The 27,928-nt window shown below is 44.8% G+C and overlaps 1 protein-coding gene across 1 annotated transcript; it reads right to left on the bottom strand.

The window, feature by feature from the left end:
• Nucleotides 1-1,001: 1,001 nt before the first annotated feature.
• Nucleotides 1,002-16,287, bottom strand: LOC138983693 (uncharacterized). The gene is made up of 10 exons (XM_070356990.1): nt 16,100-16,287; nt 11,509-11,741; nt 9,147-9,313; nt 8,410-8,666; nt 7,844-8,072; nt 7,300-7,504; nt 6,161-6,454; nt 5,576-5,767; nt 2,362-2,509; nt 1,002-2,024 (listed from the first exon to the last, which is right to left on the bottom strand). Exons 1-10 carry the CDS (start codon nt 16,167-16,169, stop codon nt 1,591-1,593), a joined length of 2,229 nt encoding a protein of 742 aa, XP_070213091.1. The 5' UTR covers nt 16,170-16,287; the 3' UTR covers nt 1,002-1,590.
• Between the last annotated feature and the right edge of the window lie 11,641 nt (nt 16,288-27,928).

The raw sequence follows: 27,928 nt of genomic DNA, 5'->3' as shown, positions 1-27,928 counted from the left end.
GAGGGCACCTAGGATGTTCTCAATCGGTGAGTGTTTAAATGAAAGGGTGTTTGTACTGTGTGTAAAAGCCTGACCGTATCTGTGATGGTTTACGGGAGGCTTACTGTGCCTTTAAGTTTTAATCAAACATGTTTTAACATAGATGGGGAATCGAAACGAGGGTCGTGGTGTGTCTGTGTGTGGGTGTGTGTGTGTGTGTGTGTGTGTGTGTGTGTGTGTGTGTGTGTGTGTGTGTGTGGGTGTGTGTGTGTGTGTGTGTGTGTGTGTGTGTGTGTCTCTGTCTGTCTGTCTGTCTGTCTGTGTGTGTCTTTGCGTCTGTGTGTATGTGTCGAGCGATTCAGAGAAAACTACTGGACCGACCTTCATAAAACTTTACATGAGAGTTCCTGAGTATGATATCCCTGGATATATTTTTTCACCTATTTTCTTTTATCAATATCTTTGATGACGTCATATCCGGATTTTTGTGAAAGTCGAGGCGCTCTCATTTTTCAACCAAATTGATAACGATTTTGGTCAAGAAATCCTTGACGAAGTCCGGACTATGGGATTGCATTGCAGCTCGGGAGTTAAAAAAATAGTTAATTAGTTTGCTCATTAAAGTTGTCATTAAATCGATTTTTCGCAAACAGATTTAAAATTGATTGCATCGTATTTTTCCTCAAATTCTGAATCTGAAAATACATACATATGTCATGTTTACTCTTAAAATGTGATCACAATTAACAAAAATAGGTTAAGTAGTACTACAATTAAAATTTAAGAAATCGATCCAAAAATAATTTCATCTTGTTCTTTATCATTTCCTGATTCCAAACACATATAGACATAATATGTTTGATTCAAAACAAGCTCAGAAAACTAAAAAGAATACAGAAAAGTGCGCTTTCCTGTCTCCCGCAATACGCTATTGCGCTATACTGGCTTGTCAATTTTACTTCGTGTTGCACGGGAAAAGTGAGCGATTTCTTTGCGTCCGGGATTGACGAAGCTGTTGTTATGTCTTGTTGAAAACAATGCAGTGCGTTCAGTTTCATTCTGTGAGTTCAGCAGATTGACTAAATGTTTAAACTTTTGGCAGCGTTAACTCAAAAATGTGATGCTTACAACGGACTAGCTTCTGTCCACAGACAAAGCTTTTGAACATACACAAATGTCTATGTATGACAGCTAAGACTGTATGTGTTACATTTTAGCAGTGTTGGCTCCGAGTTTCTAGCGCAAACAAAAGATAATAGCAAATTATCAAAGTATATGTGTGTCCCCTAATAAGGACCACATTGAACAAATAGAAGAAAAGAATACATGAAGGCTGGTTTCAGTCATTCAATAAGAAGCTTGCTGAAAATAACTTAAAGCTAGCCCTCGAGATTTAAAAAAAAATATATCGAACAGTCTTCTTTATGTGAAAGTTGATAATACTAACACTGAAACACAAAATTAAACTTATTTGCATGAAAATAAGCTAGTTATCTGCATGAAACAAAAAGTGGTCCATATATTAGGGGAAGGGCCCCTGATATGTAATTACCTGGGTACGAAAGGCATAATTCAACAACACATCTTAAACTTTACATTTATACAATTTAGTTAAATCAGCGTGGTACGCTCGTCCTCTGATACCACACAACCAGTGCGCGCCTTCGCTCCTTGCAGTCTCAGTGATTTGCACGTGTGCACGTGCAGGTCTCGAGACCTTGAGCTATCAACCTTACCCTTGCACAAAATTGCAGAAGTTACCACGAGAACTATGTTCATGAAAACCAGCGCAGCTAAAACACCAAAAATCCAGCTTCCATCGCTAAAATGTTCTCCTAAATTGCCACTGGAGTTTTCATCTTGGGATCCTTTGACGTCACTGTTGGTATCGACATCATCAGCATGACGCACTATGGGCCAAACGCCACAGCGAGGAAAATCAGGGGGTGACGCCGGAAGGTCACCGTCGGCTTTGTTGACCTGGAAGGTCAAGGCCATTCCTATCTCGGCGTGAAGAGCTACGTGGCAATGCATGTACCAGGTCCCTGGAAAAGACGTGATGCAATGAGCTCCTAAAATTGAGAGGTCCATCGTCATTTAATGCTAATCAAAGCACCAGGAATACTAAAACACCATCCCCGACTCCCTATCCCAAAGCACACACACACACACACACGCACACGCACACACGCACACGCACACGCACACACACACACACGCACACGCACACACTGACACACACACACACGCACACGCACACACGCACACACTGACACACACACACACACACATACACACACACACTGACTGACACACACACACACACACACACACACAAACACACACACACACACACACACACACACACACACTACAGAGTACCTGGGTTGTCAGCCTTGAGACGAAGGACAATAAAACCTCCGTTGGGGATGGGCAGGGTGTCCTTATAGGGTGCCGCGTGCAGCCTCCTGTCAATGAGACCCTTCCGGTCCATCTCAATGAAGCGCTCACGTGTGATTTTTTCTGTAAACTGCAACAGAACAAGGCTTTGTTTGAAAGTAGAAATATACAGTAGAGAAGAAACATCCGCAGAGAACGCTGGTCTGAAAGACACCTTACCTGATACCACACTGTAGACTCCTTCGCAGCGGTGTGTTGCGTGCCTCACGGGTATTTGCACCCCGCACGCTGGAGCGGTAAGTTGAGTGGGGTTTGTGTCTCGATGAAACAGCTTCTTGTATAAACATTTCGTAACTTTGCACATTAAGATATGTCTTGTTAGATCTGTTAGTGTTTCTTCTACACGCCGATGTACTTTTTGGGTGCATATTTTGTATATTATAGCCGTGATTCTGTAAAATATCACGCCTGTAACTGCACAGAAGCAAATTTCGTAGCATTCGCAACAAATTACTGGTGTAAACTTTAATGTGAAGAACTGCCATCAGTTCCACAAAAACCTGAACCTTTCTGCAGTACTGAGGCCGAGTTTCAAGCTTCTAGGACCTTGCAGACAGCGAAAAGCATTCGGAGAATGAGAATTATCCTACAACTTCTGTGTTTGCCCCCCGAAGCTGCCGTGTTTCTCCCCCGCAGCTGCCGTGTTTGCCCACCGTTTGTGTTTGACCACCGACCCTGCACACTCATGTTTATGTGTTTACTCAGGTATTGTTTTTATAAACACATTTTATAATATTTGTGTGTTTCAGCACGTATGGATTATAAATGCTACCAGTGTGGAACAACTTTTGCCATCTTCCATGAAATTATCGCCCATAACGTCAATGAACACCCCGATAAGCAGCTCAAAATTAGAATTTTGACCGTCAACAGTAACACTGGGAAACAATCGTATGCAGGGAACGATTATAAAGTCATTCCGGCAGATGTTCTGAAAGGCGGACAAAGAATAGTTGCAAAGGATTCGCACAATATTGTTCTCATTTCAAATGACGATTCTTCAATTGAGGAAGATCCTACAGAAGCAAATGCACAACAACAGGTTCAGAAACTGTTGCCAGACGTAATTACCCAACTAAAAAGAAGTGGACAGTTGGATACATAATTCTTTTCCACGAACTGGTCGCTTCAGGCGACTTTCCTCTAGATAATATCGCATTTAGGTTTTTTTCGTGTCGCACAGTTAGGGCAATGAGATATGGTAATGACACCAAACTTTTCAAGATCTCAGGTCTTCAGGGAATGTTACCGGAAGTAGCGCTCACAGATCAATGGGACTCAACTCGTTCAAGGACCAGGTCACTTATTATGATCAAAAGTTCTTGGGGAAAGAGCCACCGGAGTTAGCCGGTACGCCAGAAAAGTTTGGTGTCATTACCATATCTCATTGCCCTAACTGTGCGACACAAAACAAACCTAACTACATCCAAAAACAGTTTAAATGCGATATTATCTAGAGGAAAGTCGCCTGAAGCGACCAGTTCGTGGAAAAGAATATATGTATCCAACTGTCCACTTCTTTTTAGTTGGGTAATTACGTCTGGCAACAGTTTCTGAACCTGTTGTTGTGCATTTGCTTCTGTAGGATCTTCCTCAATTGAAGAATCGTCATTTGAAATGAGAACAATATTGTGCGAATCCTTTGCAACTATTCTTTGTCCGCCTTTCAGAACATCTGCCGGAATGACTTTATAATCGTGCCCTGCATACGATTGTTTCCCAGTGTTACTGTTGACGGTCAAAATTCTAATTTTGAGCTGCTTATCGGGGTGTTCATTGACGTTATGGGCGATAATTTCATGGAAGATGGCAAAAGTTGTTCCACACTGGTAGCATTTATAATCCATACGTGTTGAAACACACAAATATTATAAAATGTGTTTATAAAAACAATACCTGAGTAAACACATAAACATGAGTGTGCAGGGTCGGTGGTCAAACACAAACGGTGGGCAAACACGGCAGCTGCGGGGGAGAAACACGGCAGCTTCGGGGGGCAAACACAGAAGTTGTAGGATAATTCTCATTCTCCGAATGCTTTTCGCTGTCTGCAAGGTCCTAGAAGCTTGAAACTCGGCCTCAGTACTGCAGAAAGGTTCAGGTTTTTGTGGAACTGATGGTAGTTCTTCACATTAAAGTTTACACCAGTAATTTGTTGCGAATGCTACGAAATTTGCTTTTGTGCAGTTACAGGCGTGATATTTTACAGAATCACGGCTATAATATACAAAATATGCACCCAAAAAGTACATCGGCGTGTAGAAGAAACACTAACAGATCTAACAAGACATATCTTAATGTGCAAAGTTACGAAATGTTTATACAAGAAGCTGTTTTATCGAGACACAAACCCCACTCAACTTACGCTCCAGCGTGCGGGGTGCAAATACCCGTGCGGCACGCAACACACCGCTGCGAAGGAGTCTACAGTGTGGATACACAACCTTCCGAAAAATGTTTAGATTATGTTACTTTCGGAGTGCTACGGTTTCTGAAATTCAGTACCCCTCTCCCTTCACCCTTCTCCTTTGTGTCCTCCCTCGACTCCCCCTACAATTTGCACTACCCCAAACCCTCTTCAAACAAATGTCCACCAGTGTGAACAGCGACCACCCTGGAGCTGTGTCCGTGGGGATGAAGGGGGTGGGTGTAGCCACCACCTAACCCTCCCTTACCTCTTTTCTTCTCTACCCCAACTCTCCTCTTACCCTACCCGTTCTCGCACGTCACCGTTTGAGCAGCGACTACTCACAACTCAACCTGTGAACAGCGACCACTCACAACTCACCCTGTGAACAGCGACCACCCACAACTCACCCTGTGATCGGCGACCACTCACAACTCAACCTGTGAACAGCGACCACTCACAACTCACCCTGTGAACAGCGACCAGTCACAACTCACCCTGTGAACAGCGACCACCCACAACTCACCCTGTGACCAGCGACCAGTCACAACTCACCCTGTGATTAGCGACCAGTCACAACTCACACTGTGAATATTGACCACTCACAACTCACCCTCTGAACTGCGACCACCCAGAACTCATACTGTGAACAGCGACCACTCACAATTCACCCTGTGAACAGCGACCACTCACAACTCACCCTGTAAACAGCGACCACTCACAACTCACCCTGTGAACAGCGACCACCCTGTAGCTATGTCCATGAAGATGGAGGGGGTGGGTGTAGCCATCCTGGTCGTTGCTGTTGTAGATAACTAACTCCACCACCTCCCCCTCCCTGGCCACCACACGGTGCGTGCACTCGCAGAATTCATGGGAACAGTTTCTGTGCTGCATGGTGTCAAAGTTGCAGAACGTGTCCTGAGGAAAAGAAATCAGTAAATGAAGTCAATTAGAAAAGAAGGTTTAAAAAGATGTTTGCTTGAGGATGTTTAGGTGTCTTGACGGCAAGAGTTATCTAGAAATAAGCTGATGTGCCGAGGACCTAGCTGCAAAAAAACATCGTTCACCAAGAACTGAAAGGGAAACTATAAATATTATCCTGTAGGGCCTACATTTTTTTTATTTAGGTTTCGAAAAAAGTACTGCCATATTAAACTGCACTACCTAAATTTAGCGTGTCAAATCTATATTCTCATTTGATTTTGTTCCAACTTTTCTTTCAAATACATAAAATATTATACAAGCGTTGTTGTCTAAAATGTCACTTTTAAAACTGATGACATTTGAACTCCAAGACGAAAAGAGACTTACGGGCTGCAGATCGTCCAGCTGAGTGAGGATGGGGGCGGGCGGCAGACTGTTGCTGATGTTGTTGATCATGGTGGAGGACACGGTCTTATAGCCCGCTCCCCTCGCCGGGTACAGCACGGGGTCGTGAAAGTGATAGTTGGGTCGCAGGCGGTAAGCAAACTCCAGGAAGATTCTCTGATCCGGGTCATTGCGAAGGCTGTCGTCATCCGGTTCCAGTGACGTCATGTTGGTGATCTGCGCATGCTCGTCGGGCTCGGGCTCGTCGCTCTTCTTTAGGAACCATTGGTTGAAACGCTGAAACAATAGGGAACATGGCAAACGATGTTTACTATAACATTTTACAGGGAGTAAATTGTAGTGATAAGAAGAAAAAGAAAATGCAACGAGCAATATTTACACATTAACATGCTTCCATTTGAAACTTCAAGGTCGTCATCGTAGATTGACGCCCGACCAAAGCTAATTGAAGCCCTCCGTCGCTTCGCTCCGTCGGGCTTCAATTAGGCTTTGGGAGGGCGTCAATCCACGATGAAGACTGTCACAAAGATGTGAGTAGGATAGGTTGAGCTGTGAAACACGTCGTGATTTTAACCTCCCTAAAGATGGATTGTGATGCGTAGGACAGGTTAGAAGCGATATCACGGGTTTCGTGTGTTGCACGAGGAAATAGCCCTGGCTTAAACAGAATTGTGTTTACGAGTTGGAAAGATATAGCTGGTTTTGAATTGAGAGATTCACAGCGTCTAAGATTCTCAACCGAGGAGGTTGTTTAGCGCGTGTCGGTCTTGTTCTGGGAACAAGCACTCCTTCTTGAGACGGGTCTCTTAAGGTAAATGATTTATTATGTTGTATATTATTGGAGCTGAATACATAGCTGCAATGTAAAATGTTAGTGTATGCAAAGTGCACTAAATTCTAGTGTGAAGTTTTTAAGAGGATTCTCGTTGAGATTCTATTACGTTTTTGTTGGGTAATTTCTTGAACATAAATGTTGTTACGCATTTATGTTATGTTAAGATGTTGATGCCACCCGTTTAGAGCATAGAGATTCTACAGCAAATGAAACATTTAGTTTGCCGATTTGTATGCGGAGAGAAAGTCTAGTAATTCCAAGCAGCAATTTTGATTTTGAAACATACCACTTCATCCTGCGTGGTTGGTGTGTCATAGTTCATGGGCGCATCCGGGTACTTGATCACGTCTTGGGTGATGTGGTCTGTGTATTTTAAAATGGCGAACTGTTGCACGCTGTCTCGTTCACACTTGTCAAGTCCTCTTGCTCTCATCCAGTACACACCTGATTCGCTGGCTCTGGTTTGAAGTACGAAGTCGTATCGCTCGCCGCTGAGTTTTCATATCAAGAGAATATATTTGTAAATAAAAGACATCATGAGCGTCATCATCATCATCATCGCGGTCGTCAACCGTCTTTTACCAGCATAAACTTCAATTCCCCTACCCTAATTGTCATCCTTATCACCACAAACACCTCCACCAGCATCATCAACATCAACTTCGATGTACGCCCTCATTATCACTTGTTACTAAACTCTTCCCCCTTGTTTGAAGGCTTAGATGACATAAGAAGAATGTTTTGTGTGTTACGATGCTGACGTTGAAGATTTCCCCTGACAACTTTTGGGTCAGAACAGCATTCCTACTCTACTCTTGTACCCCTCTCACCTGAACATGAGAACAGAAGTGACGCTGAAAGGGACAAAGGGGCGACCATCCGAGGCGATAAGCAGCAAGTGGTGGTCATCCACGGAGAACTCGATCGGACAGCGCAGGGCCCCAGCGTTGATGAGACGGAACCTGTATCTCCGGTTGGCCTGCACGTGGAACTGGGCGAAAGGAGTCATGGTCGTCCTGTTGACCAGCACTTCTCGTGTTGGTGGGTACACTCCTCGACCTCAACAAAAAGGCACGTGTAGTATAGTTTCCTTTTCGTTCAACCCGAGGGTAACCTCAGAGGACTTTATACTTCATATCTTTAGTCCTTATAGATCCTAAATTGATTCCGCATAAGTTGAAAACAAATGTCCCGCTCTGTGCAGAAAGCTGTCACGTTACCACTTGTGTCCATGTAGAAAGATGCTTATAACCGTGAAATCACTTTTGTCAAACAACCAGAATTAAGTGAGTTAAAGGAAGATTGAGTGCTTGCTTGCTTGCTTGTGTGCTCCTTTGATTGCTTAATGTTGTTCAAATCGGGGAGGGGGAGGGGGGGCGGTGTGTTCAATTCCTACCATTGATGAGAATGGAGTCGGGGCTTTGCGATTCAAACTTCCGGCTGTGAAAGAAGACAGCGTACAAATCGACCACCGGTCGGTGGGACCAGTCAGTCATCACCAACACGTGCTCTGGGAGGTCAAGGTCGTAAAGGTCGTGCTGCAGGTCACGTGACTTGGGCTGACGAACGACGATGCTGCCGAAGAGGCCGTCTCCCCGGAACAAGCCCGAGTGAGAGTGGTAGAGGTGGGTGCCCGGATCGTCAGCACGGAACCTTGACACGGTGAATAGCATTAATGACATAAATGTGGAGGCTACAATGCTGATGTAAATCCTTGATCAGTGGCTCGCGCTACTACTAATTGCATCGGAATGTTACTTTTCTGCAAATAAAGCATTCCAAATTTAGATGACCTTAACTTTTTTCCAGCTAAATTCTAACGGTGCCGTACAAATCGAACGCTTGCTGTGTAGTTATATGCCATTTTAAGCTTATGATATCTACAACATTTTACACAAAAACATGTCTCTGTGTACACTATCCCTCAGCCACTAATTAGGACACGTCTTTTCTGTGTACCTTAGACTCTTCAAAGTAGGTTGAAAGAAAAACAGGGTTTTTTTCTCTCTCTCTCCTCTCTCTCTATCTCCTCTCTCTCTCTCTCTCTCTCTCTCTCTCTCTCTCTCTCTCTCTCTCTCTCTCTCTCTCTCTCTCTCTCTCTACAAACATAAAGTCTCCACTCAATCAGGGTACCTGTAGGTAAATTTTGAGGACGCGGTGATGGGGCACTGCGTCACCATGGCAACGCCATCCATGTGTGGCGAGTGACGCTGGAGGATGCCATGCCAGTGAATCGTGACGCCTTCTGACATCACCATCTGGTTGATCACCTCCACCTCTATGGTGTCCCCCTCACACACCTGTCATAGAAACATATGATGACACCTGATATCCACCTCTATGGTGTCCCCCTCACACACCTGTCATAAAAACATGTCATCATGACACCTGATATCCACCTCTATGGTGTCCCTCTCACACACCTGTCATAGAAACATGTCATCATGACACCTGACATCCACCTCTATAGTGTCCCCCTCACACACCTGTCATAGAAACATATCCTGACACCTGACATCCACCTCTATAGTGTCCCCCTCACACACCTGTCATAGAAACATATCCTGGCACCTGACATCCACCTCTATGGTGTCCCCCTCTCACACCTGTCATAGAAACATGTCATCAAGACACCTGGCATCCTCCTCTATAATGTCCCCCTCACACACCTGTCATGGAAACACGTCATCATGACACCTGACATCCACCTCTATATAGTGTCCCCTTCACACACCTGTCATGGAAACACGTCATCATGACACCTGACATCCCCCTATTTGGTGTCCCCTTCACACACCTGTCATAGAAACATGTCATCATGACACCTGACATCCTCCTCTATAATGTCCCCCTCACACACCTGTCATAGAAACATGTCATCATGACACCTGACATGCTCCACTATAGTGTCCCCCTCACACACCTGTCATAGAAACATGTCATCATGACACCTGACATCCACCTCTATAGTGTCCCCCTCACACACCTGTCATTGAAACATATCCTGACACCCACCTCTATGGTGTCCCTCTCACACACCTGTCATAGAAACATATTCTGACACCTGACAACCACCTCTATGGTGTCCCCCTCACACACCTGTCATAGAAACATATCCTGACACCTGACATCCACCTCTATGGTGTCCCCCTCACACACCTGTCATAGAAACATGTCATCATGACACCTGACATCCACCTCTATAGTGTCCCCCTCACACACCTGTCATAGAAACATGTCATCATGACACCTGACATCCACCTCTATAGTGTCCCCCTCACACACCTGTCATAGAAACATGTCATCATGACACCTGACATCCTCCTCTATGATGTCCCCCTCACACACCTGTCATAGAAACATGTCATCATGACACCTGACATCCACCTCTATAGTGTCCTCCTCACACACCTGTCATAGAAACATGTCATCCTAACGCCTGACATGCTCCACTATAGTGTCCCCCTCACACACCTGTCATAGAAACATATCCTGACACCCACCTCTATGGTGTCCCTCTCGCACACCTGTCATAGAAACATATTCTGACACCTGACAACCACCTCTATGGTGTCCCCCTCACACACCTGTCATAGAAACATATCCTGACACCTGACATCCACCTCTATGGTGTCCCCCTCACACACCTGTCATAGAAACATGTCATCATGACACCTGACATCCACCTCTATAGTGTCCCCCTCACACACCTGTATATAGAAACATGTCATCATGACACCTGACATCCACCTCTATAGTGTCCCCCTCACACACCTGTCATAGAAACATGTCATCTTGACACCTGACATCCACCTCTATAGTGTCCCCCTCACACACCTGTCATAGAAACATGTTAGCATGACATCTGATATCCACCTCTATGGTGTCCCCCTCACACACCTGTCATAGAAACACGTCATCGTGACACCTGACATCCACCTCTATATAGTGTCCCCCTCACACACCTGTCATGGAAACACGTCATCATGACACCTGATATCCACCTCTATAGTGTCCCCCTCACACACCTGTCATAGAAACACGTCATCGTGACACCCGGCTGACATCCACCTCTATATAGTGTCCCCCTCACACACCTGTCATGGAAACACGTCATCATGACACCTGACATTCACCTCTATAGTGTCCCCCTCACATACCTGTCGACATCGTGATGTTTTCTTTGACAAACCTTTTGGCACGCCTTCATAACAAGGGTCCACTTTTCGAGTCACCTTAATGACTGCCTGTGGCGTTCTTCTGTTCGCTGCCCAGTCCGTTTATAGTGGGAACAACTATTTTCCCAAGGATTTTTGGACGACATGAGTAGAAATAAATAGCACTCAGGATATTCAAATAAACCGTACCACATCTGACCATACATGCACATCTGACCATACATACTTTTCTGATGAATGCAAGCTCCTGCAAATAATGCGTGAAACACGCTTGAGTTTAGTTAGAGCAGACAGGGGAGCGGCGTGCAGCAACCAACCTGTATGCCGGGCCCGGGGATCTGTCTGTTGATGGTGCGTATTGACCTCTGGACTCCGTCCGCCGCCACGCACTGCTGGCGAAGACAGTCCGTCTGGTTTGCACGTGCAGGACAGTCGTAACACGCACGTGACAGCGTCAGGTAGTTTTCCAGCACCCACCTGTAGCGACAAACCATCCGCTTCCCCCCTTCCTTGCATGGTCGTGTGCAGGGGTCAGGATAGTCTGCAGCCGCTATGGGGTTTACAAGAAACAGAACATGTTCGGAAATACTGGATATTTTTGGGCTGTGGGTTGCCGCGCCCCATAAAACATTTAGGCAAATAATTATTGCCACTGATAAATTGTGTCAAGCGATCTAAGCATTACAGAGAAAAATGACCTCCAATCTGCATCTTCGTTCGCTCGAAATGACGGCCTTTTCTTCCGAAAGTATGCACATCGGGGCTCACCATCACAGCCACCATGGTCGCTTGGCGACACGCGCGTAAGCCAGCATCAGGATAGGCTCTTGCCGTGGTCAACTAAGTCAAGTTCCATCTCTTTCTTTTGCGTTTACATAGCTAGCAAACTGACACTAGTGACCTTGTTACAAGGCAACTTGGATAGCATTTGCAACCATCCTTTTTCTGTGTACATACAAAGTCATGATTTTTTTTAGGCAAATCAATACAGTTTTGGTTATTGTTTAGATTCTCTTCAGAAATACTCAGATATTTTACTTGAAGGCCATGCATAATGTCCTGAGGCTGAGAGTTTGAAGCAATTCAACGATAGAAAGGCAGCGTCTTCTGTTGGCAACCCTCAAAACAGACTCTAAAACCTCTCACTCTAACTGGCAATAACACCAACAATACACAAGTTAACAATGATATCTATATATATATACGACTTGTGTCTGTATGTCTGTGTGTCTGTGTGTCTGTCCGCGATGCGCGGCCAAGGTTCTCGATGGATCTGTTTCAAATTTGGTGGGCATATTCAGGTACACCCGGGACACAACCTGGTCGATGAGATATTTCAACACGTGCTCTCAGCGCGCAGCGCTGAACCCAGTTTTTTTGGTTTTTTTTGTTGTCTGGATCCACTACCAGTAACTTTTCCTTATCTTCTCCAGTGTTTTCAGCGTTTACCTCCCTTCCTTCGTGTGGCGTCAATCCATATTCCCGTTTCTATTTTTAGAAGGTCACTGTCGACAACGCTCAATTCATATTCCCGTTATACTATTTTTACTCTTATCCAGTGTTTTGCGCGTTTATCTCCCTTCCTTCGTGCGGTGCGCGAAGCCGGTGTAGGATCCGGTCCGGTCCCCCCTCTGAAGTAGTCCCCCGGGGGAACAATTCGTGGCAAAAACTGCTCTATAATGGTCCCCCCTTAGACATCCAGCCTCGTTTTCGACTGGTCCCCCTGGGCGATTTTGGTCCCCCCTCGCATCCAAAATAGGCCCCCTCTCGAACTGGTCCCCCTCTTTTCTAACCAATGTAGAGCTATGTCAGTATTTATTTTTAACTTTATTGTTACAAAACTTTATTGTCCCCACAGGGCCATGGGAACATTTTTTTTAAATATTTTTTTTATCTCTGGAACCTGGCTCCTCTTTGCTACGAGGATTCCGTCGTGGTAGAGCACATCCTCTCGAATTGTGTATTTTGCAGCAGTCTTTCTCAACTGTCTCTTTTTAACTTTAGTCACATCACGGTTTTCCCCTTTCGCGGTCAGAGGGGGTAAGTGCCATTTTTCAAATAGTTCAACACGTTGTCATACAGAGTGTCGTCCATGATGATAGTCAATGAAAAACGAAGACTGGCTGACGGAATGAATTGTCGTGTACTTATAATTATGGGCATGTTTGACACGAGTCACGTGACGTGTCAAGAAGCGTGGCGACCTTTTTCTCATTCCACAAAAAAAAAGAAAAGAGAAAATAAAAAACAAAAGTATAGGCTACATGGAACGGCAAATCTACGAAGTTAAATCACTTTTAAAAGTTTAGATTTGACACTGTAACCTTCACCCAGTTCAAGATCATCTTGAATAAATTCTCTGTACAAAAATGAAAATAATTATACATATAACGAAAGAGGTGTGTGTGTGTGTGTGTGTGTGTGTGTGTGTGTGTGTGTGTGTGTGTGTGTGTGTGTGTGTGTGTGTGTTTGCGTGCGTGCGTGCGTGAGTGAGTGTGCACTGGCGCGTGCGTGCGTGCGTGCGTGCGTGCGTGCATAATGTGTGTGTGTGTGTTTGAGAGATGGGGGGAGGAGAGAAAGTGTGGGGGGCGAGAGAGTGAGAGAGATCCAGAGTCACGTTTTCTACTGAGTTGACACACACTATAACAATAAAGTTAAAATAAATACTGACATAGCTCTACATTGGTTAGAAAAGAGGGGGACCAGTCCGAGAGGGGGTCTATTTTGGATGCGAGGGGGGTCCAAAATCGCCCAGGGGGACCAGTCGAAAACGAGGCTGGATGTCTCAGGGGGGACCATTATTGAGCAGTTTTTGCCACGAATTGTTCCCCCGGGGGACTACTTTAGAGGGGGGACCGGACCGGAACCTACACCGAGTCCCCGGCGCAGCCGGGTATTCGGCTCGACTTCTTCCCGGCGAAGCCGTACCCGGCGAAGCGGGTATTCATCTAGTATTATTCATATGTGTCTGTCTTTCTGTGTGAAAAAAACAAGCTCAAAGTTGCCCATAATGAAGTGTTATCAATATTTCCGTCGGAAATGTAGGTTTTATCGAGTCAATTTCGAGTGCCACCTCAGTTGAGTGGCCGTTGCTTGGCCTCTGTGAAAGAGATATTCAATCCAAACGCCGGTGTGTCAAATAAACAAAGAAGTGTCTTCGACATAATAGAAAGCTTGAAAAACATAACGGGCGCAGGTAATCAGTGATTTTACTTGAGGCTCAAAACGTGGTGCACCGTGCCTCAGTGTTTTTGCAAAGCGTATATTACTATATATATATACGACTAGTGTCTGTGTGTCTGTGTGTCTGTGTGTCTGTGTATCTGTCTGTGTGTCTGTGCGCGATGCGCGGCCAAGGTTCTCGATGGATCTGCTTCAAATTTGGTGGGCTTATTCAGAGAGACCCCGGACACAACCTCATCGATGAGATATTTCAACAAGTGCTCTCAGCGCGCAGCGCGGAACCGATTTTGGTTCCACCTCAGCTATTTTGGTTCCACCTCAGCTTACCCGGGCCCCCATACCGACACACCATAGCCGCTACACCACATCACAACGCCAAAGTTCTCGGTGGATCTTTTTCAAATTTGGACACCGTATTCAGCTACACCCCGGACACAATATCATCGATGAAATATTTCAACACGTGCTCTCAGCGCGCAGCGCTGAACTCATTTTCGTTTTTGCGTTCATTTCACCATTATAAGTAACTCTTCCTTATCTTCTCCAGTGTTTGGCGTTTATCTCCCTTCCTTCGTGTGGCTTTCCCGTTCAGTTCTAAGTTACTATTACTATTTTTAGAATGTCACTGCGCTGTCCACTGCGCTGTCCAGAACGCTTCCCTTGCACCCATAAGTTGTTCTTACTGTCAAAGTGAAAAGGTCGAATCAATTTATAGCCACGCGAAAAATACACTCTCACCTATCTCTATATATTTATAGATACAGATATGCATATATATATACGGCTTCTGTGTGTGTGTGTGTGTTTGTGTGTGTGTGTAGGCAAAAACCTATGTATTATAGAGTTCTGTTTGTGATGGGGTCTAGCGGCTTTTGTCTGTCTGTATGTTCTGGCATGTGAGAAGCCACAGCAGATAATATAGGGCTAAGAAATAAGCTCTAAAATTCTCAATCCCGTTTGACAGGACTTCGCCTTTCAAAGGTGATTGTGGTGAACCGCCACGCTGTCTGTCTCTGTCGCGCCGGCCGTTCACCCCAAATTCCCGTTTCTGAGAGTGACTATTTTTAGAATGTCACTGCGCTGTCCAGAACGCTTCCCTTGCACCCGTAAGTTGTTCTTACTGTCAAAGTGAAAAGGTCGAATCAATTTATAGCCACGCGAAAAATACACTCTCACCTATCTCTATATATTTATAGATACAGATATGCATATATATATACGGCTTCTCTGTGTGTGTGTGTGTTTGTGTGTGTGTGTAGGCAAAAACCTATGTATTATAGAGTTCTGTTTGTGATGGGGTCTAGCGGCTTTTGTCTGTCTGTATGTTCTGGCATGTGAGAAGCCACAGCAGATAATATAGGGCTAAGAAATAAGCTCTAAAATTCTCAATCCCGTTTGACAGGACTTCGCCTGCAGAGGTGATTGTGATGAACCGCTACGCTGTCTGTCTCTGTCTCGCGATACACCCCGGCGAAGCCGGGTATTCCTCTAGTTACTATATAATTCAGCTGATATAACTGAAGTTAAGATCATGCCAAAGCATCAGGTTTCTCAGTCTCACACACTTACATAACAAACATACACACACGCACGCACGGCACGCACACACACACACACACACACACACACACACACACACACACACACACACACACACACACACACACTACCACACACACACACACACACACACACATGAAAAGCATCAGACACTTCTGCACTTACCAATTGCACTAAACACTGTGACAAGAATCGAAGCAAATAATATCACCGGTAAATCGAAACGCACAGCCATTTCACAAATAGAATCCCAGATCACATGCGAACTATCGTCAGCTGAATATCAAAACCTGCCTGGTAAGGCAAATTAGACAACATAAGCAATGCATGCGTGAAAGCAAAAACTTGACAAATGCAATGGAAGATACATTGTACTGTGGAAAATAGGAGGGGGAAAGGAGGAGGGGAGTCTCCGATTTTGGTCACGCGCTCTACCCTTCATTCCCTTCCCTCTCTTTTAATACAAAAGTCTTTATTTTCAATTTCCGTCCTCCGTTCGGAGAGCTTTTCTGTCAACAGAGATAAACTGACTTCACAGTTCTCTTTTGCCATGGCTCTTCCAGTGTTTAATTCGCCGTAATTTTTCTTTCAGTTTTTCCGTACCAGCCCAAAAAGTGCAGCTGTGATCTTTTCTCTTTATTTTTGTGTTATTTTTGTGTTCCCAACAGATTTTCACGAATACTTAGGAAATACTAGCATCGTATAATGATTGAGTACGGGGCAGTCTGACATAGTATCCTTCGTGAGCCTTTACCTTGTCTTTACCCCAAAAGTTGACATTTTCTGCTGGCAATTCCGTCTCTTACTAGACATGACACAACGTTAGTTCTTCTTTGTTGTTCACTTTGTTTTTCCTGAGCGTTCTTAGTCCATCGGCCTCCCTACCTGCCAGCCATTGTTCTTAATGCGTATATAGAAGCCTTTATGCCAATCTCACTGAAGCCTGACAAAAAAGCAGACTAACAGAAAAATAAATTAACTAACAAACACCAACAAAACAAACACACGAATAAACACACGAACAAGCAAACAGAAGCTTGTCCGTATATAAACTACCCTACACACATTCAAGTGGGCGATTTTGACCTCAGCGGCTAGTGACACGGGTATCGTTACCGTGTACATGTATGTGATATGTGACATGTAACAGGCTGTTACAGTCGAGCCCCCCCCCCCCCCCCCCTGCAACAACCCATCTCCCCGGGATTCAAATTAAGACTTCCTCCTCTCTTAAGGGCTCTCGGGTGCTGTTTTTAGATTTTCTGCCATAGGCTCTGTACATTTTCCTCAGAGACTCCCTCCTTTCAACACCTGATTCTCTGCCATAGGCTCTGTACATTTTCCTCAGAGACTTCCTCCTTTCAACACCTGATTCTCTGCCATAGGCTCTGTACATTTTCCTCAGAGACTCCCTCCTTTCAACACCTGATTCTCTGCCATAGGCTCTGTACATTTTCCTTAGAGACTCCCTCCTTTCAACACCTGATTCTCTGCCATAGGCTCTGTACATTTTCCTTAGAGACTCCCTCCTTTCAACACCTGATTCTCTGCCATAGGCTCTGTACATTTTCCTCAGAGACTCTCTCCTTTCAACACCTGATTCTCTGCCATAGGCTCTGTACATTTTCCTCAGAGACTCCCTCCTTTCAATACCTGATTCTCTGCCATAGGCTCTGTACATTTTCCTTGGAGACTCCCTCCTTTCAACACCTGATTCTCTGCCATAGGCTCTGTACATTTTCCTTAGAGACTCCCTCCTTTCAACACCTGATTTTCTGCCATTGGCTCTGTACATTTTCCTCGAAGACTCCCTCCTTTCAACACCTGATTCTCTGCCATAGGCTCTGTACATTTTCCTTAGAGACTCCCTCCTTTCAACACCTGATTCTCTGCCATAGGCTCTGTACATTTTCCTTAGAGACTCCCTCCTTTCAACACCTGATTTTCTGCCATAGGCTCTGTACATTTTCCTCAGAGACTCCCTCCTTTCAACACCTGATTCTCTGCCATAGGCTCTGTACATTTTCCTTAGAGACTCACTCCTTTCAACACCTGAGTCTCTGCCATAGGCTCTGTACATTTTCCTCAGAGACTCCCTCCTTTCAACGCCTGATTCTCTGCCATAGGCTCTGTACATTTTCCTCAGAGACTTCCTCCTTTCAACACCTGATTCTCTGCCATAGGCTCTATACATTTTCCTCAGAGACTCCCTCCTTTCAACACCTGATTCTCTGCCATAGGCTCTGTACATTTTCCTTAGAGACTCCCTCCTTTCAACACCTGATTCTCTGCCATAGGCTCTGTACATTTTCCTCAGAGACTCCCTCCTTTCAACACCTGATTCTCTGCCATAGGCTCTGTACATTTTCCTTGGAGACTCCCTCCTTTCAACACCTGGTTCTCTGCCATAGGCTCGACTGTACATTTTCCTTAGAGACTCCCTCCTTTCAACACCTGATTTTCAAGTCTGCCATAGGCTCTGTACATTTTCCTCAGAGACTCTCTCCTTTCAACACCTGATTCTCTGCCATAGGCTCTGTATATTTTCCTTTGAGACTCCCTCCTTTCAACACCTGATTCTCTGCCATAGGCTCTGTACATTTTCCTTGGAGACTCCCTCCTTTCAACACCTGATTCTCTGCCATAGGCTCGACTGTACATTTTCCTTAGAGACTCCCTCCTTTCAACACCTGATTTTCAAGTCTGCCATAGGCTCTGTACATTTTCCTCGGAGACTCCCTCCTTTCAACACCTGATTCTCTGCCATAGGCTCTGTACATTTTCCTTAGAGACTCTCTCCTTTCAACACCTGATTCTCTGCCATAGGCTCTGTACATTTTCCTTAGAGACTCCCTCCTTTCAACACCTGATTCTCTGCCATAGGCTCTGTACATTTTCCTTAGAGACTCTCTCCTTTCAACACCTGATTCTCTGCCATAGGCTCTGTACATTTTCCTCAGAGACTCCCTCCTTTCAACACCTGATTCTCTGCCATAGGCTCTGTACATTTTCCTTAGAGATTCCCTCCTTTCAACACCTGATTCTCTGCCATAGGCTCTGTACATTTTCCTTAGAGACTCTCTCCTTTCAACACCTGATTCTCTGCCATAGGCTCTGTACATTTTCCTTAGAGACTCTCTCCTTTCAACACCTGATTCTCTGCCATAGGCTCTGTACATTTTCCTCAGAGACTCCCTCCTTTCAACACCTGATTCTCTGCCATAGGCTCTGTACATTTTCCTTAGAGACTCCCTCCTTTCAACACCTGATTCTCTGCCATAGGCTCTGTACATTTTCCTTAGAGACTCTCTCCTTTCAACACCTGATTCTCTGCCATAGGCTCTGTACATTTTCCTTAGAGACTCCCTCCTTTCAACACCTGATTCCTGCCATAGGCTCTGTACATTTTCCTTAGAGACTCCCTCCTTTCAACACCTGATTCTCTGCCATAGGCTCTGTACATTTTCCTCAGAGACTCCCTCCTTTCAACACCTGATTCTCTGCCATAGGCTCTGTACATTTTCCTTAGAGACTCCCTCCTTTCAACACTTGATTCTCTGCCATAGGCTCTGTACATTTTCCTCAGAGACTCTCTCCTTTCAACACCTGATTCTCTGCCATAGGCTCTGTACATTTTCCTTAGAGACTCCCTCCTTTCAACACCTGATTCTCTGCCATAGGCTCTGTACATTTTCCTTAGAGACTCCCTCCTTTCAACACCTGATTCTCTGCCATAGGCTCTGTACATTTTCCTTGGAGACTCCCTCCTTTCAACACCTGATTCTCTGCCATAGGCTCGACTGTACATTTTCCTTAGAGACTCCCTCCTTTCAACACCTGATTTTCAAGTCTGCCATAGGCTCTGTACATTTTCCTCAGAGACTCTCTCCTTTCAACACCTGATTCTCTGCCATAGGCTCTGTATATTTTCCTTAGAGACTCCATCCTTTCAACACCTGATTCTCTGCCATAGGCTCTGTACATTTTCCTTGGAGACTCTCTCCTTTCAACACCTGATTCTCTGCCATAGGCTCGACTGTACATTTTCCTTAGAGACTCCCTCCTTTCAACACCTGATTTTCAAGTCTGCCATAGGCTCTGTACATTTTCCTCGGAGACTCCCTCCTTTCAACACCTGATTCTCTGCCATAGGCTCTGTACATTTTCCTTAGAGACTCCCTCCTTTCAACACCTGATTCTCTGCCATAGGTTCTGTACATTTTCCTTAGAGACTCCCTCCTTTCAACACCTGATTCTCTGCCATTGGCTCTGTACATGTTCCTTAGAGACTCTCTCCTTTCAACACCTGATTCTCTGCCATAGGCTCTGTACATTGTCCTCAGAGACTCCCTCCTTTCAACACCTGATTCTCTGCCATAGGCTCTGTACATTTTCCTTAGAGACTCCCTCCTTTCAACACCTGATTCTCTGCCATAGGCTCTGTACATTTTCCTTAGAGACTCTCTCCTTTCAACACCTGATTCTCTGCCATAGGCTCTGTACATTTTCCTTAGAGACTCTCTCCTTTCAACACCTGATTCTCTGCCATAGGCTCTGTACATTTTCCTCAGAGACTCCCTCCTTTCAACACCTGATTCTCTGCCATAGGCTCTGTACATTTTCCTTAGAGACTCCCTCCTTTCAACACCTGATTCTCTGCCATAGGCTCTGTACATTTTCCTTAGAGACTCTCTCCTTTCAACACCTGATTCTCTGCCATATGCTCTGTACATTTTCCTTAGAGACTCCCTCCTTTCAACACCTGATTCCTGCCATATGCTCTGTACATTTTCCTTAGAGACTCCCTCCTTTCAACACCTGATTCCTGCCATAGGCTCTGTACATTTTCCTTAGAGACTCTCTCCTTTCAACACCTGATTCTCTGCCATAGGCTCTGTACATTTTCCTTAGAGACTCCCTCCTTTCAACACCTGATTCTCTGCCATAGGCTCTGTACATTTTCCTTAGAGACTCTCTCCTTTCAACACCTGATTCTCTGCCATAGGCTCTGTACATTTTCCTTAGAGACTCCCTCCTTTCAACACCTGATTCTCTGCCATAGGCTCTGTACATTTTCCTTAGAGACTCTCTCCTTTCAACACCTGATTCTCTGCCATAGGCTCTGTACATTTTCCTCAGAGACTCCCTCCTTTCAACACCTGATTCTCTGCCATAGGCTCTGTACATTTTCCTCAGAGACTCCCTCCTTTCAACACCTGATTCTCTGCCATAGGCTCTGTACATTTTCCTTAGAGACTCCCTCCTTTCAACACCTGATTCTCTGCCATAGGCTCTGTACATTTTCCTTAGAGACTCCCTCCTTTCAACACCTGATTCTCTGCCATAGGCTCTGTACATTTTCCTCAGAGACTCTCTCCTTTCAACACCTGATTCTCTCCCATAGGCTCTGTACATTTTCCTCAGAGACTCCCTCCTTTCAATACCTGATTCTCTGCCATAGGCTCTGTACATTTTCCTTGGAGACTCCCTCCTTTCAACACCTGATTCTCTGCCATAGGCTCTGTACATTTTCCTAAGAGACTCCCTCCTTTCAACACCTGATTTTCAAGTCTGCCATAGGCTCTGTACATTTTCCTCAGAGACTCTCTCCTTTCAACACCTGATTCTCTGCCATAGGCTCTGTATATTTTCCTTTGAGACTCCCTCCTTTCAACACCTGATTCTCTGCCATAGGCTCTGTACATTTTCCTTGGAGACTCCCTCCTTTCAACACCTGATTCTCTGCCATAGGCTCGACTGTACATTTTCCTTAGAGACTCCCTCCTTTCAACCCCTGATTTTCAAGTCTGCCATAGGCTCTTTACATTTTCCTCGGAGACTCCCTCCTTTCAACACCTGATTCTCTGCCATAGGCTCTGTACATTTTCCTTAGAGACTCCCTCCTTTCAACATCTGATTCTCTGCCATAGGCTCTGTACATTTTCCTTAGAGACTCCCTCCTTTCAACACCTGATTCTCTGCCATAGGCTCTGTACATTTTCCTTAGAGACTCTCTCCTTTCAACACCTGATTCTCTGCCATAGGCTCTGTACATTTTCCTCAGAGACTCCCTCCTTTCAACACCTGATTCTCTGCCATAGGCTCTGTACATTTTCCTTAGAGATTCCCTCCTTTCAACACCTGATTCTCTGCCATAGGCTCTGTACATTTTCCTTAGAGACTCTCTCCTTTCAACACCTGATTCTCTGCCATAGGCTCTGTACATTTTCCTTAGAGACTCTCTCCTTTCAACACCTGATTCTCTGCCATAGGCTCTGTACATTTTCCTCAGAGACTCCCTCCTTTCAACACCTGATTCTCTGCCATAGGCTCTGTACATTTTCCTTAGAGACTCCCTCCTTTCAACACCTGATTCTCTGCCATAGGCTCTGTACATTTTCCTTAGAGACTCTCTCCTTTCAACACCTGATTCTCTGCCATAGGCTCTGTACATTTTCCTTAGAGACTCCCTCCTTTCAACACCTGATTCCTGCCATAGGCTCTGTACATTTTCCTTAGAGACTCCCTCCTTTCAACACCTGATTCTCTGCCATAGGCTCTGTACATTTTCCTCAGAGACTCCCTCCTTTCAACACCTGATTCTCTGCCATAGGCTCTGTACATTTTCCTTAGAGACTCCCTCCTTTCAACACCTGATTCTCTGCCATAGGCTCTGTACATTTTCCTCAGAGACTCTCTCCTTTCAACACCTGATTCTCTGCCATAGGCTCTGTACATTTTCCTTAGAGACTCCCTCCTTTCAACACCTGATTCTCTGCCATAGGCTCTGTACATTTTCCTTAGAGACTCCCTCCTTTCAACACCTGATTCTCTGCCATAGGCTCTGTACATTTTCCTTGGAGACTCCCTCCTTTCAACACCTGGTTCTCTGCCATAGGCTCGACTGTACATTTTCCTTAGAGACTCCCTCCTTTCAACACCTGATTTTCAAGTCTGCCATAGGCTCTGTACATTTTCCTCAGAGACTCTCTCCTTTCAACACCTGATTCTCTGCCATAGGCTCTGTATATTTTCCTTAGAGACTCCATCCTTTCAACACCTGATTCTCTGCCATAGGCTCTGTACATTTTCCTTGGAGACTCTCTCCTTTCAACACCTGATTCTCTGCCATAGGCTCGACTGTACATTTTCCTTAGAGACTCCCTCCTTTCAACACCTGATTTTCAAGTCTGCCATAGGCTCTGTACATTTTCCTCGGAGACTCCCTCCTTTCAACACCTGATTCTCTGCCATAGGCTCTGTACATTTTCCTTAGAGACTCCCTCCTTTCAACACCTGATTCTCTGCCATAGGTTCTGTACATTTTCCTTAGAGACTCCCTCCTTTCAACACCTGATTCTCTGCCATAGGCTCTGTACATGTTCCTTAGAGACTCTCTCCTTTCAACACCTGATTCTCTGCCATAGGCTCTGTACATTGTCCTCAGAGACTCCCTCCTTTCAACACCTGATTCTCTGCCATAGGCTCTGTACATTTTCCTTAGAGACTCCCTCCTTTCAACACCTGATTCTCTGCCATAGGCTCTGTACATTTTCCTTAGAGACTCTCTCCTTTCAACACCTGATTCTCTGCCATAGGCTCTGTACATTTTCCTTAGAGACTCTCTCCTTTCAACACCTGATTCTCTGCCATAGGCTCTGTACATTTTCCTCAGAGACTCCCTCCTTTCAACACCTGATTCTCTGCCATAGGCTCTGTACATTTTCCTTAGAGACTCCCTCCTTTCAACACCTGATTCTCTGCCATAGGCTCTGTACATTTTCCTTAGAGACTCTCTCCTTTCAACACCTGATTCTCTGCCATATGCTCTGTACATTTTCCTTAGAGACTCCCTCCTTTCAACACCTGATTCCTGCCATATGCTCTGTACATTTTCCTTAGAGACTCCCTCCTTTCAACACCTGATTCCTGCCATAGGCTCTGTACATTTTCCTTAGAGACTCTCTCCTTTCAACACCTGATTCTCTGCCATAGGCTCTGTACATTTTCCTTAGAGACTCCCTCCTTTCAACACCTGATTCTCTGCCATAGGCTCTGTACATTTTCCTTAGAGACTCTCTCCTTTCAACACCTGATTCTCTGCCATAGGCTCTGTACATTTTCCTTAGAGACTCCCTCCTTTCAACACCTGATTCTCGGCCATAGGCTCTGTACATTTTCCTTAGAGACTCTCTCCTTTCAACACCTGATTCTCTGCCATAGGCTCTGTACATTTTCCTCAGAGATTCCCTCCTTTCAACACCTGATTCTCTGCCATAGGCTCTGTACATTTTCCTCAGAGATTCCCTCCTTTCAACACCTGATTTTCTGCCATAGGCTCTGTACATTTTCCTCAGAGATTCCCTCCTTTCAACACCTGATTCTCTGCCATAGGCTCTGTACATTTTCCTTAGAGACTCTCTCCTTTCAACACCTGATTCTCTGCCATAGGCTCTGTACATTTTCCTTAGAGACTCTCTCCTTTCAACACCTGATTTTCTCAGGTTTTAAAAAGCGGGGATCCACTGTAGTCCTCAAAGATCCTTACCACTGCTCCACCCACTTCACGCCGCCTTTATTTCACCAGTCTTCAATGTTTGTCCCCTCTCAGTGCGTGTCCCCCGCTCTACAGCTGCTCAGCAGGGTGGGCCCTTTGTGCCAAAGATACATAGGGATAGGGACAGGGGGACGGGGGACGGGGAAGGCCGAGTCACGGGACTGGTGTTAGTGGAGGGTCAAGGTGAACTGGATCAAAGTAGGTAATAAAGGGCCCGGGTGTGTACGATCAAGTAGAGGGGGTAGAAGTTTTGAGGAGAGCATATGACTGACGAGTAAATGAGGGGGTTCAGGGGGAGGCGTGGATATCAGTGTGTGTGTGTGTGTGTGTGTGTGTGTGTGTGTGTGCGTTAGTGTGTGTGTGTGTATGTATATGTGTGTGTGTGTGTGTGTGTGTGTGTGTGTGTGTGTGTATGCCGGTGTGTGTGTGTAAACGAGGTCGACATAGATATGTCTGTCAATTAGTGAAGTTAGTGAACGAATTGGAAAGGTTTGAAAGCGTGAGAAAAAAAATCCCACAGAAAACACACAGAGATCGAGGGTAGTGTGAGAAAGAGAGACACAGGGTGCACCCCACAAAACTGCTAATAGCGCCTACATCTGTTGACCAAATAACTGAATATTTGTTATGCATTAATTTCAGCTTATGAATGACCTTTCCACAAATTGGCAATTTTGTAGATTACAATTGTGGTTGACCAAATAACTGAATATTTGTTATGCATTAATTTCAGCTTATGAATAACCTTTCCACAAATTGGCAATTTTGTATATTACAATTGTGGTTGACCAAATAACTGAATATTTGTTATGCATTAATTTCAGCTTATGAATGACCTTTCCACAAATTGGCAATTTTGTAGATTACAATTGTCTGACTTTTGTGCAATTTCAAAAAAAGTGTTCAAATCAGTTCGTCGATCGACTCAACAGAACCAGGTTTAACATTGAGCTATAGCAATACTTAACTGATTTAAACCCTCCAGACTTTTACCTTTTGGGTTATCTGAATGAAGGGGGTGGGCGTTTACTTGGTACTGTACTACCGTGTGCATGATCAGTTCAAATAGCGGCATTTGATCACTTGGAATAAAATTGTTAGTAGGATATATTTCTGTGCAAAAATGTCTACCCTCTTTCTCTGTGACACACATGCGTTCTCGTGTGTGTCAGTGCCTTGCCAGAATAGAATATGGAAGGTAACTACAATTAAAGCCTATCATGCGTCATGGTTTTTGAATAAATTATCATATATATTATATCATGACTCAAGATCTTCTTCGTTTCAGTAACCGGCATTAGCAGCGCGTATGTCTAAACGGGAATCACAGAATGAAATATAATACCTGTAGTCAGTTTATTTGCTCTGATCAAAGTCATCTGGGAAGACAGCGTATTTAAATAACAATTCGTTCACTCGATCTCTGTAAATGCTCCAAGGTCGAGCTCAGCAATGTGACGTGCGTGCGTGAGTGTGTGTGTGTGTGTGTGTGTGTGTGTGATGATGATGATAATGATGATGCACACACTACCAAAATGTGCATTGCCAAATGTTTGTTGTTTTGTTTTCTCAGCTGGGTAGAACTAACAAGGGAAGCAAATATTCATGCAAAAGAAAACCCAGGCATTCACGAATTATCCCCCCTTACTCCGTTGTAGTTCAAGATAACACTGATCTTGCAGCGGTTGGTTTGGCTCTTGCAGAGGGCATTGTGGCCATGCTCATAGTTCGTTTGTTTGTTTGTTATACTGCTTAGCTTCTTATTTGTTTGTTAGTTCGATCATTTCTTTCTTTCTTATATTAGGTGATACCGGTTTTCATGTTTTGCATAATGATATATAGTACATGTATTTTCATTTTGGTCTGTTTTCCTGTTGTATGTATCTCAGTGGTGCATCTCTCTGTCCATTTTCCCGTCTATCGGTCCGTGATGTATGAAGAAGACGTCCCTCTGTGAACAGGGATCCCTAAACTGTGCGTCCCTGCATCATATACGCACTGGAAGCCAAAAACACGTACTAGAAACTGATTCAGTTTATTCACCATGGAGTCAGTTGGTCCAGGGACGCACTAAGCCTGTGTAAGGTGCGAGTCCGAGGACGCACCAAATGTCAGTTATTGTGCGTACCCTAGGTACTGTTTTTAGACTGTAGTCGTCAGCTAAGTCTTATGTGAGTAGCAATGTGAGTAGCAATGCCAATTTCCCACTGAAAGCACATCGGAAAGAAGGCTGATGCCGATACAGATGTAGCTGCGCCTGGCCGCACAAAGGTTACGATCTAAAAAGCACTGGTTGCTAGTGTGTGTGTGGGGGGGGGGGTCAGTCAGCAAGGGTGAATCTCCTCTTGGAATATTCCGTTAAAAAAAAACCCAGGTTAATATCACACAATACGTGATCTGGGTGTTGCGTCCCTGGGGAGCGCTGTGAGAACCGGCGAAGCAAACCGCAATGACCAGCAGAGAAAATAGATCAGTTGAGAAAATCTGGTGTTGAAAAACAAGCAAGGTTACATTTTTAGTACGTTTGATTCAGGATAAAACAAAGCATTCACTAAAACCTCGACCTAACTACCTTTAAAGTAGACAAACAAGAGACACAACAGATAAAGATTTAAAAAAAAAAAAAGATTCTGTGACTTATCTAAGAATGTTTTCAAGATGGTCGTAGCAATCATAAGGTCATCCTGAATTAAACGTTCTACACACGCACACATACACACACACACACACACATGTACATACTCACAAACACACATAAACACACACACACACACACGCACACACACACACATTTACACACACAAACACACATGATAACACACACACACACACACACACACACTGACACACACCCTGTAAGAAAAGGCGTAGCCTTAAACCTCTATCCTCGAAAAATAAAGTTCCATCATCATCATCTCTCTCTCTCTCTCTCTCTCTCTCTCTCTCTCTCTCTCTCTCTCTCTCTCTCTCTCTCTCTCTCTCTCTCTCTCTCTCTCTCTCTCTCTCTCTCTCTCTCTCTCTCCCAGGGATAATAGTCCCTCTCTGGGCGAGGGCTGGTTGAAAAGAAGCTCGTTTATATTGCTTATGCCACAACCCTCGTAAAATAAAATTTGATTTGATTTGATTTGATTTGATCTCTCCTCTCTCTCTCTCTCTCTCTCTCTCTCTCTCTCTCTCTCTCTCTCTCTCTCTCTCTGGACGAGTGCTGGTTAAAAAAAAAGCTCGTTTGCTTTTCCCGCCACCCTCGTGAATAAAATGTGATTTGATTTGATCCCCCCCCCCCCCCCCCCCTCCTCTCTTTCTCTCTCTCCGAGTCTCTCGAAAACATGAGCCACAGTCACGTTTGCCGTTTTAGGTCAAGGACAAGTCAAGGTTCCATTAGTGATTACAGGAATTTGGGCTACCGATAGCACACATTTAGGTTGCCAGGTGAATTG

This window comes from Littorina saxatilis, linkage group LG13 (assembly GCF_037325665.1).
Source record: "Littorina saxatilis isolate snail1 linkage group LG13, US_GU_Lsax_2.0, whole genome shotgun sequence".
NCBI lineage: Eukaryota > Metazoa > Mollusca > Gastropoda > Littorinimorpha > Littorinidae > Littorina > Littorina saxatilis.
Note: the sequence above shows the minus strand (reverse complement) of the source record. Positions and strands in the feature narration are given on the sequence as shown.

Coding starts and splice junctions, on each gene's coding strand:
- LOC138983693 (XM_070356990.1), bottom strand. CDS start 16,169: ATGGCTGTGCGTTTCGATTTACCGGTGATATTATTTGCTTCGATTCTT. Junction 9,314..11,508: donor TCCCCGGGCCCGGCATACAG/GTTGGTTGCTGC, acceptor TTTCTATGACAG/GTGTGTGAGGGGGACACCAT. Junction 6,455..7,299: donor CAACCACGCAGGATGAAGTG/GTATGTTTCAAA, acceptor CTATTGTTTCAG/CGTTTCAACCAATGGTTCCT.